The sequence below is a fragment of the Chiloscyllium plagiosum genome, chromosome 19, assembly GCF_004010195.1.
Source record: "Chiloscyllium plagiosum isolate BGI_BamShark_2017 chromosome 19, ASM401019v2, whole genome shotgun sequence".
Taxonomy (NCBI): domain Eukaryota; kingdom Metazoa; phylum Chordata; class Chondrichthyes; order Orectolobiformes; family Hemiscylliidae; genus Chiloscyllium; species Chiloscyllium plagiosum.
Window position 1 is genome coordinate 51165421 of NC_057728.1, and position 13302 is coordinate 51178722.

General features: G+C 44.6%; 2 protein-coding genes across 2 annotated transcripts in view; both read right to left on the reverse strand.

Moving 5' to 3' along the window:
* Positions 1–8232, reverse strand: part of LOC122559399 (lysoplasmalogenase-like protein TMEM86A) — a 10507-nt gene extending 2275 nt beyond the window's left edge. The window contains exons 1-2 of the mRNA XM_043708847.1: positions 8124–8232; positions 3511–3700 (exon numbers count right to left, since the gene is read on the reverse strand). Coding sequence (XP_043564782.1) covers positions 3511–3700; positions 8124–8138 — 205 coding nt within the window. The 5' untranslated portion in view covers positions 8139–8232. The remainder of the gene's footprint in view (positions 1–3510; positions 3701–8123) is intronic.
* Positions 8233–12222: 3990 nt separating this feature from the next.
* Positions 12223–13302, reverse strand: part of pwp1 (PWP1 homolog, endonuclein) — a 56372-nt gene continuing 55292 nt past the window's right edge. The window contains exon 15 of the mRNA XM_043709852.1: positions 12223–12505. Within this exon, the coding sequence (XP_043565787.1) occupies positions 12396–12505 (110 nt within the window). The 3' untranslated portion in view covers positions 12223–12395. The remainder of the gene's footprint in view (positions 12506–13302) is intronic.

Sequence of the window (13302 nt, forward strand, 5' to 3'; positions counted from 1 at the left end):
ACACACACACACACAGCTACACACACACACACACACACACACAGACAGACACACACATACGCAGCCACACACACAACTTTTTACTGCAACTTTTTGCCAGGTTCTACCTTTGCCCTGTGCGCGACAATGTTGGAGAGATTATCCGGGGAACTCCAGGGAAAGTGTGGGGACAGAGAGAGGGCGGGCAGTCAGTCATTTGGAGACGGTGTCTGTTTAATCACTATAAACAAAAGACGCGATTACTGTTGGAAACCAGTTTTTGATGTAATGTTTCCATCAGAACCTCGAGATCTCCTTCAGATAATCCGATTTTCGGATAATTGGTATGCGGATAATCAAGATTCCTCTGTACTCCAAAGTGGCCTAACATGACCTCCCAAATCCTACACTCAATACACTGACCAATAAAGGAAAGCATACCAAACACCGCCTTCACTATCCTATCTACCTGCAATTCTACTTTCAAGGAACAATGAACCTGCACTCCAAGGTCTCTGTTCACCAACACTCCCCAGGACCTTACCATCAAGTGTATAAGTCCTGCTCTGATTTGCTTTTCCAAAATGCAGCACCTCACATTTATCTAAATGCATGGGCAGGATCTCCATTTATTATCTCATTAGAAAAGGATTCCACAAACAGTGCAGCATTCCTTCAGCACAGCGTGAGGTTTATGCTGCTAGCTCTGGAGTGGGACTTAAGGTCCTATGTTTGTGAGTCAAGGATAACACTGTGACCAGCTGAGCCACAACAGAATTACCATCAAGCATTGCAACACCATTCAGTCACTCAAAATGGCTCATTTGATTTGACCCTGTTATAGAAAGACTTGCAATTATGTAGCCCCTGTCACCAAGACATTCCAAAGTGCTTTACAATCAAGGAAGGCCGTTGCTGTGGAGTCACTGTTGTGAATGTGGAAGGAGCATCAGTGAGTTTGTGTGCAGCAAGCTCCCAGAGTTGGGTACCTTGGACTATGATTACAATATGCAACCAGTCACCCAGAAGCTTATAGTATAGGTCCAGAAATCAGAGTTTGAAGTCTCAACACCAGCTAGGGAGCTAGTAATGAATTAAATACATCTGGACCAATAAACTAATGGTAAGTGTAGAACTCATCTTCACCCTTTAGGGAGAGAAATCTGTCATTCTTTCTTAAGCAATGTAATTGTCATAGCAATGTAATTGACTTTTAATCACCAGCCCAGCCAAGATGCTCAGTTGCGTGGGGATAGATATTAAATGTTGATTGTATCCCTCTGAGATTGTAATGGTCTCTCAGTCCTCTTAGATTAGATTACTTGCAGTGTGGAAACAGGCCCTTCGGCCCAACAAGTCCACACTGACCCGCCGAAGCGTAACCCACCCATTCTCCCACATTTATCCCTTCACCTAACACTACGGGCAATTTAGCGTGGCCAATTCACCTAATCTGCACATTTTTTTTTGGATGGTGGGAGGAAACCAGAGCACCCGGAGGGTGCCCACGCAGACACGGGGAGAACGTGCAAACTCCACACAGAGAGTCGCCTGAGGCTGGAATTGAACCCAGGTCTCTAGCGCTGCGAGGCAGCAGTGCTAACCACTGTGCCACTGTGCCGCACTTTATTCTTTGTTATTAATTCACAGATGTGGGCATTACTGGCTAGGCCAGCATTTGTTCATCCTTTAGTACTTCCCCACTGAGAGTATAGTGCTTTCTCAGTATCTAACTTCAAATTGTTTAGCACTGTTCATTCCTCACTCTCTGACAATAAAGGGTTTCCTCAGTTGTGATACTCCAACGATTTGCAGATTCCTCAGTACTGACCCTTCAACACTGCAGCATTCCCCCGTCCTAGCTTCTGACTGTCTGATGCTCCCTCAGCACTGACCCTCTATCAATTCAGCACTCCCTCAGTACTGACTCTCTGTCAATGCAGCACTCCCTCAGTACTGACTCTCTATCAGTGCAGCATTCCCTCAGTACTGACCCTCCAACAGTGCAGCACTCCCTCAGTACTGATTCTCTATCAGTGCGGTGCTCCCTCAGCACTAACCCTCCAACAATGCAGCATTCCCTCAGTACTGACCCTCCAACAGTGCAGCACTCCCTCAGTTCTGACTCTCTATCAGTGCGGTGCTCCCTCAGCACTGACCCTCCAACAGTGCGGCACTCCCTCAGTACTGATCCTCCAACAGTGTGGCACTTCCTCAGTACTGATCCTCCAACAGAGCGGAACTCCCTCAGTACTGACCCTCCAACAGTGCGGCACTCCCTCAGTACTGACCCTCCAACAGTGCGGCACTCCCTCAGTACTGACCCTCCAACAATATGGTACTCCCTCAGTACTGACCCTCCAACAGTGAGGCACTCCCTCCGTACTGACCCTCCAACAGTGCGGCACTCCCTCAGTACTGACCCTCCAACAGTGCGGCACATCCTCAGTACTGACCCTCCAACAGTGTGGCACTCCCTCAGTACTGACCCTCCAACAGTGCGGCCCTCCCTCAGTACTGACCCTCCAACAGTGCAGCACTTCCTCAGTACTGACCCTCTGACAGTTCAGCGCTTTTTCAGTACTGACCCTCCGACAATGCAGCACTTGCTCAGCACTGACCCTTCAGCAGCACAACATTAGAAATATCAGCCTGGATTCTGTGCACAATTTCTGTGCACCACCCCACTGGAGGTTGAATCCTCTGATCTGAGCTCTAATTATTTTGGCAAATCAAAAAATGATCAGTTCATGTTTGAGTCATTACTCAAAGTCTTTTCAGTTAAAATTGGAACAATAATGGGATTTGTTCCTATTACAGGCAAACCAGATAACAAAACCTTTGGGTAATTGAGTGGGCTTGATGGAATCTCATGATACAGCGGAATGAACAGTGAAAATGTATTGGGCATTAAATTTCCTAAGATCTGCGACTTTGACGGAAGATTTAAATCTTGGAAACACAGACACTATCAATGACACTTTTAAATACAAAGATACTGCAATCAAATCAGATCAGCTCCCTTCTGCCAAAATGCTGTCATAGGTACAATAGGCAAAATGGCCTTCTTTGTAGCTACCTTGCTCCCCTTGTGAAAATATTGGTGAGTCTCTAAAGCCAAACCTTCAGCGTATGGTTCAGTGAGGGAAACACATGAGATTTTGGGATGTAGGACGGGAGAGATGGAGGCTTGTTCGTAGGAGAGGGTAATGAACCTGTAGACGGGTAATGTCTCCAGGGTCTTGCCAGATCACAGGGCTGCTCACTTATAAGAGAGAGAAAACTAGTGATGGTTTAAGGTGAGGGTCAGCATGCCTCAGGATAGAGGGTAAGGAGAATCCTGCAGGAATCGAACTCACGTTGTTCATGTGCATTACAAGCCAGGTGTCCAGCCCAAACCAACCCCCAATTAACCTGTACTCTCACACCTTGATACTTGGTAATAGAGTCTCCAGGCCCGTGATCTGTGTTTGCCTCTTGAGCTGTAACTAGAGCGTTCATTACCAGCTGCCACCATGTGGCGTGTCTCACCTGCAGCCGAGAAGCTGAGCCCTGCAGACAGGAGGAGGGAGAATTCGTTTCCACGGTGTCTCTCCTGCACTGCAGCTATGAGAACGATAATCGGCAAAACTCGGAGCAATGCCCTCGTTGGATTCGGACGTGTTTCTGGTAACCCAAACTCGAACCGCAGCAGCAGAGCCAGAGCAAAGGGAATCACAAACTGAAGTCAAAGAGGAGACCATTCAGTCCACAACTCAACATATCGAACACCACCGGCTCATATCAGCATTTGACTTGGTGCTTTGGGTGTATGTATCTAGAGTTTGCATTCAAGATTTGAACAGAGACAGACTTTAACCTCACACCTTTAATGCATTGCCTGAGCTGAGATGGCATCTTTTGATGGAAAACCTGAAGTTATCTTGAGAATGTCACTGAAAAGAAATTCTGGGGTTTGAAATGAGCAAACCCATTCTAAAAGATGACTTAATCTCGGTTTATCATTTCAGTTGCATGACATTATAGTCTTTTGCTATAAATTCTGTCTCTTATGGTCCTGCTTCACAAACACCTGAAGTAGCAGTCCTCCGAAAGCTAGTGCTTCCAAATAAGCCTGTTGGACTATAACCTGGGGTTGTGTGATTTTTAACTTTGTCCACCCCAGTCCAACACTGGTTTCTTCAAATTATGACTCTGCACACAAGTTCAGTTCCCAGTGCCAACTACTCAGACGTTTCCAGGAAACGGGTGAATGAAAGTCATTAGGACAGCCTGACAAAAAAAACAGGGACTGCTTGTACCAGCCTGAGGGGAGGTTCAATAAGGGTTTCTATATTAACTATATTATGCTGACTGGCATAACATACAGAGTGGGGATAAAAGCATCTTTTCAGAATGGCAGTGGATGTCCACAACTACTCACATTATACATTAAGAATCTGGACAAAGGAACATTGTTCATAAGCTTGCAGGTGACACAAAGATAGGTGGAGGGACAAGTAGTGCTGAGGAAGTGGGGAAGCTGCAGAAGGATTTGGGCAAGGTAGGTGAGTAGGCAAAGAAATGGGAGATGGAATACAATGGAGGGGTCTTGTGCAGTTATGCACTTTGTTAGGGAGAATAGAGGCATAGAATATTTTCTTCAGAGAAAAGGCTTTGGAAATGTGAAGTGCAAAGGCACTTAGGAGTCCTAGTTCAGGATTCTCTTAAGGTTAACATGCAGTGTTAGCATTCATTTCAAAGGGGCTAGAATATAAGAGTGGAGATATACTGCTGAGGCTCTATAAGTCTCTGGTCAGACTGTATTTGGAATATTGTGAGCAGTTTTGGGCCCTGTATCTAAGGAAGGATGTGCTGCCAATGGAGGAGTTCCAAAGGAGGTTTACAGGGGTGATTCCAAGGATGAAGGGTTTGTCAGATGGGGAGCAGTTGAGGACTTTGGTTCTGTACTCACTAGAGTGTAGAAGGATGAGGGGAGATCTGACTGCAGCATACAAAGAGCATTGGACATACAGGAGATGTTTCCATTAGTAGGAGAGACTAGGATCCATGGGTACAGCCTCAGGTTGAAGGGACAACCCTTTAAAACTGAGATGAAGAGGAATGTCTTCAGCAGATGGTGGTTAGTCTATGGAACTTATTGCTGCAGAGGACTGTCGTGGCTAAGTTATTGAGTGTATTTAAGAGGCTGTTGATTGGTAAGGGGATCAAGGGTTTGGATTAGATTTCCTACACTGTGGAAAAAGGCCCTTCAGCCCAACAAGTCCACACCGACCCTCCGAAAAGCAACCCACCCAGACCCATTCCCCTACATTTACCCCTGACTAATGCACCTAACATTATGGGCAATTTAGCATGGGCAATTTAGCATGGCCAATTTACCTGACCTGCACATCTTTGAAGTGTGGGAGGAAACCCACGCAGACACGGGGAGAATGTGCAAACTCCACACAGACAGTCACCCGAGGCTGGAATTGAACCTGGGACCCTGCTCCTGTGAGGCAGCAGTGCTAACCACTGAGCCACCGTGGATTATTGGGAGAAGGCGGGAGAATGGAGTTGAGAAACATATCAGTCATGATCAAATGGCAGAGCAGACTTGATGGGCTAATTCTGCTTCCATGTCTTATGGCATTATGATTATCTATACGTTAGCCTATGCAACCAACACCACAATTTGGGTTCATGTTGAGTAGGGTAGAAGTTTATTAACAACTGACTTTGGATGCTAATATCACACTCACATATACAGCCTAGCTTATAGGCATTTTTAATCAATATGTTCAGAGATGTTATGGTGCACTGCTAGAATCAGTAGGACTTGATCCCATTTCAAAGGTCACACTACCACTGCATCACAAGAGCCTCTTTAATCTGCTATATGGACTTGGATTATTATGTCACCTGAATGACTGAAAGTAAGATAGAGTCTCCATAGTAGAGTGTCACATGTAATGATGCTGGATCAGTGGTGCTGGAAGAGCACAGCAATTCAGGCAGCATCCGACGAGCACCAAATGGACGTTTCGGGCAAAAGCCCTTTATCAGGAATAAAGGCAGAGAGCCTGAAGCGTGGAGAGATAAGCTAGAGGAGGGTGGGGAGTTGCAGTGGGAGAGGGACTCCCTGAGATTCTTGTAGAGAGAGGAGGAAAACTTCTTCAAGGCAGGCATCCTTGTAATGATGCCACCTAGCTGACTGTAAAGTGTTTTATTGACATCTGTGCAATTACGCAACAAAAAGACGTGGCTGAGGAATTGATTTTGAGTTATTCTCCCAATAATCCACGGTGGCTCAGTGGTTAGCACTGCTGCCTCACAGGAGCAGGGTCCCAGGTTCAATTCCAGCCTCAGGCGACTGTCTGTGTGGAATTTGCACATTCTCCCCGTGTCTGCATGGGGTTCCTCCAGGTGCTCCGGTTTCTTCCCGCACTTCAAAGATGTGCAGGTCAGGTAAATTGGCCATGCTAAATTGCCCATAATGTTAGGTGCATTAGTTACATTACTTACAGTGTGGAAACAGGCCCTTAGGTCCAACAAGTCCACACCAACCCTCCGAAGCACAACCCACCTAGTCCCATTCCCCTACATTTACCCCTTGACCTAACACTACAGACAATTTAGCATGGCCAATTCACCTAACATGTAAATTTTTTTTGGATTGTGGGAGGAAACTGGAGCACCCGGATGAAATCCACGCAGACACAGGGAGAATGTGCAAACTCCACACAGGCTGGAATTGAACTCAGGTCTCAGGCGCTGTGAGGTGGCAGGGCTAACCACTGTGCCACCGTGCTGCCCTTTGTGCTACATGGGCTGATTGTATTTCTACAAATTGTAAAACAACTTTATAGCCTTTAGTGAAACCCCTATGACTTGCTTCATGTGAGTTATCCAGTTCTGATGCCAAGTCACAGAAGGAGATATTAGTATTGGTGAACAGTGAGCAAAGAGGTGGAATTAAAGACTATTTTAAAGGAGGAGAGTAAGGCATTGGGAATTTGGAAGAGCTTAGGACACAAACAACTGAAGGCGGGGGCTGCCAAAGGTGAAAGGTTGAAAATCAGGGATGCTTATAAGCATGGAGTTGGGAGGAGGTATGAATGTGACAGTATGTGTTGAGAGGCTATCAGTAATTTAAGTAGATGGTCTTCTCTGGCTGTGATGCAGGAAATGTGACTGGTCCCTGGGAGCATCCTTGCCAACGTCATAGCTCCCAGTTCTACTGCTGGGCCTGAACTGCCAGTTCACCATCTTCTCGGGTGAGTGTGGAAGCTCCAATGTTTTCCAGGTCACTACTCCTCCTTGATGGAGCTACTGAAGAGGCCTAATTGAGGTGGCCAAGACAGCAAAAGGTTTGGCAAAGGTAGACAAGGAAAAAGGGGGTGTGTGTTGATTGTGGGGTGGGAGTCAGCTGTGAGAAAGAATTTCCTTGTGCAGTCACTGCTTAATGGAACTCCCTGCTGATGAGTGTGAATGGTTTCAAAAGGAGCTGAGAGTGACACTGGTGGGCTTTCTCTGCCCCCAGCTGTCACAGACTCCATGTGACAAAACGACCACCTCTGTGGTTGCTATAAACATACAAAGTTATGAATTAAGGGCACGGAATAGGCCACTCGGTCCACTGTTCAATCTCATTTGGCTGCACCTCCCGGATCATCTTTCATTCAAGCACGACAGTATCTGATTCAGATCATTTATCACCGTTGGTTATGGGATCTCCTTGTACCTAAGTGATAATTCCTCAAACACGAATGACCGCCTGAAATCCACTGTGATGCCATTCTTACACACCCCGGTTTATGTTTAAGAGCTAACTGAGATCAAGCAATGCAGAAATTTTAAAAACTGTTTTATCCCCATTTTTTAAGCAACACCTCGCACTCCCCAGTACCCAAGTCTGTCACCCAACGGGAATATAATTACCCATTTACATTTCAGTGTTAAATGATCAGAAAAAAAAACACTGCTGCTGCTGCGATTGTATCTTGCATCCTGGCTGGGAATGAACCCTTATTGTGGCAGGGAATGTTTCACATTCTTGTTGAATACAGGGTAATACCAGCAGGCAAGTCGCGACAATGTTTCCGGGTGTAACTGGAAGTCAGTGATTGAACAAGCGCCCAACGCCCGGAGTTCACAGTTACCTTGAAAATTTCCATGAGATTTTCAGGTTCCAACTCTCACCTCGAACTGCAGACTTATCCGAGTTCATTGCTCGAAAATACTTGCCATAGTAACCGTAGCAAATGGGAAGTGTTGGTCAACCATTGCTTGTTTATGACCTTTGATGTTAGATTTTGAATGAATTAAAACGTAACCCGCTCATTATTTTATCAACAATGTGCGTATTTATCTCATCGTTGCGTCAGTGGATGGACTCACACTTGTTAGAAGGAGGTCCAGCATGACGAGGAAGGACCAAAGCAGCATTCTGCAGAAGGGATTAACTCAATTGGTTTAGGAAACATGCAGCTGCTGTAAGCACACCAGTGCAGCAGGGGACCAATGTAGTTATAGAAAGGAGCACAGCTGTTGTTACAGGAACGAGCAGTGCAGTTTATTATGGGCAGGACTAGTGCAGCATGTTCTCGGAAGGATCAATGCAGTTGTCAAGGGAAGGTCCAATGTAATTATTACGATAAAAGCCAATGCAGTTGCTGCAAACAAGATCAGTGCAGCTGATGGCAGGAAAGATCAATGCTGTTATTACTAGAAGAACCAACGCAGCTTGTTATTTAAAAACCCGGGAATAAAATCTGCAGGTGCTGTAAATCAGAAACAGAAATTGCTGATACTGCCAGACCTGCTGAGCTTTATCTTTACAGAGAAATCAGAGTTAATGTTTCTGGGAAACGTTAACACTGCTTTCTCAGTGCTTGGGAGCCTCCCGTGAAGCGCTTCTGTGATCTTTCCTCAGGCATTTGTTGTGGTTTGAATCTGCCGCCTCCGGTTGTCAGTCCCAGCTGTCCATTGCAGTGGTCGGTATATTGGGTCCAGGTCGATGTGCTTATTGATTGAATCTGTGGATGAGTGCCATGCCTCTAGGAATTCCCTGGCTGTTCTGTTTGGCTTGTCCTATCTGCTGTAGTGGTTGGTATATTGGGTCGAGGTCGATGTGTTTGTTGATGGAGTTTGTGGATGAATGCCATGCCTCTAGGAATTCCCTGGCTGTTTTCGGTTTGGCTTGTCCTATAATAGTAGTGTTGTCCCAGTCGAATTCATGTTGCTTGTCATCTGCGTGTGTGGCTACTAAGGATACCTGGTCGTGTCGTTTCGTGGCTAGTTGGTGTTCATGGATGCGGATCGTTAGCTGTCTTCCTGTTTGTCTTATGTAGTGTTTTGTGCAGTCCTTGCATGGGATTTTGCACACTACATTGGTTTTGTCCTTTTCTTCCTCTCTAGTGAATCGGATTCCTGAGAGTGTGGCGTTGATGATCCGATGTGTGTTCGCTATTTCTGTGTTTTTAATGATTACAAAGGTGTTCATCCACATATCTGACCCAGAGTTTGGGTTGAATTTGCGGTAAGACTTTTTGTTCTAATCTTTGCATTACCACTTCTGCTATGAGTCCAGAGATGGGTGAGCCCATGGATGTGCCGTTGATTTGTTTATATATTTGGTTGTTGAATGTGAAGTGTGTTGTGAGGCACAGGTCCAGTAGTTTGAGTATGCAGTCTTTGTAGGTTTGACAAAACCCTAGCCAGAGAAACAAAAGTCAACCTGCTGGACATACAGAACAGACAACAGGACGTTGAACCTATCAACAAAGACTGCATACTCAAACTACTGGACCTGTGCCTCACAACACACTTCCTAAACATAAAACATACTCTATGTGTACACCTGCAACCCATAGATCACTCTACAATCTAAAGACAACTGTAAGCTTATTTTCTGCAAGCCATTTCTTAAATGTTTCGACCTGGCGTATCCACTTCACCATGTACAAGGTACAAAGAACACACAGACCTCCTTATCACTGTGGATGAGACGGCTGGGATTTCATGCACTTGTTCCCATTCTCAACTCTCCAGGGATGGCCCGAGAATCATTTGTGATGCTTCACTTCCCACTCCTGCATCATTACTGAAGTGTCCACAAGGATCTATCCTTAGCTCCCTCTTATTTGTCATCTTGATGCCATTCATTTGTAAGTTGCTTTGTCAGCAACACCCCCCCACCTCAATCACCATGTCTGAAATGAATTCCAGTCAGCCATTCTGCCAAAATATCAGTTAATATGTCATTTTCAGTTTCTTAATTTGAATAGCTCAATTGCTGGGTAGACTTTCAGATGCCTGGGTCCTAAGCTCTGAAAATCTCCCCACAACCTTCCCAGTTTGTCAGCTGCACCAATTACCCCACGTCACCCCTGTCAAGTTTAGTTCTACAACATACCCGAGATTCTTTGGGAAATTTTACAATGTTAAAGCAGCTCTGTTGCCATCACACACACAGTAAACCAGGGCCTGCAATCTCCAAGAAATAGAGGTGCTCTCACTGAAACCTCCAACATACGTAAGGAGTTAGACAGCATAAAATGTTTCCTCTTGTTGGGGATTGTAGAACCAGGAGCAAGAACCAGGAGGGGGAGCCATTTGGATCTGAGATTAGCAGAATTTATTTTGTCATAGGCTTGTGAATCCTTAGAATTTCCTATCAGGGTTGTTTTTGAGAAAGTTTAAGGCAGAGATTGATAGATTTCTGATTACCAATGGTGTACAGGGTTATGGGATGGGGTGGCTAAAATGCATTGAAGAGTTTGACCAGCCATGACAGTACTGAATAGCAGGGCAGACTTGATAGGCTGAATGGCCTTTTTCTATTACTGCGGTTCAACTCTAGAGGTTCTCTAGAGTTCTCCTCCTAGGGTTTTGTTACATGCCTGAGGTATTTCTGGACGAAACAGCAACAGAATCAGGAATAGCCTTACATCCCATTGAGCTTTTTCAGACTTTCAATTAAATCACTGTTGATCATCAATCTCAACATCGTTTTCCACACTATCTCCATAACCCTTGATGTTTTAAATATCTAGAAATCTACCCAGCTGTCTTGAACATGCTCAATGATTGAGCCTTCACAGCTCTCTCTATGGTAGATATTTCCAATCACCCCTGAGTGAAGTAATTCTTTCTTTCTTCAGTTTTAAGTAGCCTATCCCTTTTGTTCAGATTGTATACCCTGGTGTTAGACACACTGTCCAGGGCAAAACAGTTTCTCTATATTCACACTGTAAGAATTTAGTAAGTTTCAATGAGGTCTCCCTCCATTCTTAAAGCTCATGCAGACCCAGTCTCCTTAAACGATACAAATACAGGAAGCCATACAGTCCATTATGTCTGTGCTGGCTATATGAACGAACAGTCCATTTAGTCAGGCTCCCCCCACCCCCCACCTCAGTCCAGCAAATGTCTCAACAACAAATTAGTAAAGGATTGAAAGTGACAGGAAGAATAAACTTCATGCAGCAAGTGGCGAGGATCTGGAATGCAATGCCTAAACGTGTGGAGAAGACTGGTTTAATCAAGACATCCAAAACAGAGTCATCTGGAAAGAAATAATGTATAGGATTAAACAGAGAGGCAGGACACAATGGCATTGCATACGTTGCTCATTCAATAAGCGGATACTGTAACATCAGGTGCCTTCACTTTACCAATGCCCTTCGCCTCCCTGAGCTTCTCAACTGTCCATTTTCTTTGAAACAATAATCTCCACTGTCCCTGCTGATTTTTTCAAGAAGAAAAATGTAAAATGTGATTATAAAGGTGTGGATATGATGGTAATGTACTAACCATACCAACCCTGAATGTATTCCCTCTCAATACATCAAACTGGGAAACCAGTTTGTGTCCAAAAGAGAAAATGCTGGAAAATCTCAGCAGGTCTGGCAGCATCTGTAAGGAGAGAAAAGAGCTGACGTTTCGAGTCTAACTGACCCTTTGTTAAAGCTCTGACCAGCTTTGACAAAGGGTCAGTTAGACTCTAAACATCAGCTCTTTTCTCTCCTTACATATGCTACCAGACCTGCTGAGAATTTCCAGCATTTTCTCTTTTGGTTTCAGATTCCAGCATCTGCAGTAATTTGCTTTTAACCAGTTTGTGTCCACTGTCAGTGAATGGAGTTCTATTTACACTGATGGTAACTCCCCATGGATCAGAGATTCTTTACAAACCTTTGTGCAACCATCTTACAATTAGATCCAATAATGGGAAGCCACAAAAATAAACTGCACAACTAGAAGCAACATTCAATTTATTACACAAATGAGACAGGATACCTGCTCAGTAATTTTATATAATGTAATAAGATATTAAAAAGAATCAGTTGGCATCGTCTTTCCTTGAAATGATCAATGCTATTTGATCAGAGACACTGGGAGGTTGTAGGGAGCTGACTGTCTTCTTCAGCCTATGATTCCATGACACTTTCTGTCGTGCTGCTAGTCACAGAGCCAGTGACTGTTGACCTCCAGGGTGTAGCTACCTGCAATCTTTCACGAGATCCAAAGGCCGTGTTCACTAGAAGTCAACATTGTAACACAAACAAAGAAATTAGGAACTGAACGTCAGAGCATCTGTAGGTATGGGAACAAACAAACACTTTCCACAAACTTAGCAAGGCTTACAAACAAAGAAAGCAGATATGATATGGCAGCAGTGTGATAAGGTCACAAAATTCTATTCTGGAAGTTCTTCAAGGTAGCCCATGCTATAAGTAAGGGAGAGACAGTGTGTAGTGGTAATATCACTGGACTAGTAATCCAGAGCTGCAGGCTTATGATCCAGGGACAAGGATTGAAATCCCACGATGATGGAATCTGAATTCATTACATTCTGCATGTAAAAAAGAACTTGTTCTAATTCTTTAGACTGTAAGAAAAAAATTCAACTGATACAATAATGTCCTTTAGGGAAGGAAATTTGCCATCCTTACCTGATCTAGCCTAGATGTGACTCCAGATTCTCAGCAATGTGACTGACTCTTAATTGTCCTCTAAAACAGCCTAAAGAGCCACTCAGCTCAACAAACAAAACTCTGAAGATGGGTCATATCGAACTCAAAATGTGAACTCAGTTTCTCTCCACACAGATGTTGCCAGGTCTGCTGATTCTCTCCAGAATACGCTGGTTTTAGAACCAATTGCCAGCATCCACAATATTCTGCTTTTATTGAAGTGAAGAGGAACATTCTGCCACCTGAGGGTGCCCATTCTTGAGAAGGACCAAACACAGAAGCCAGAGTGCTGCCAACTAAAGCCAAGACTAACATGAGGCTGGATAAACTATTGGATAGGATAAGATAGCCTTTGTACGAA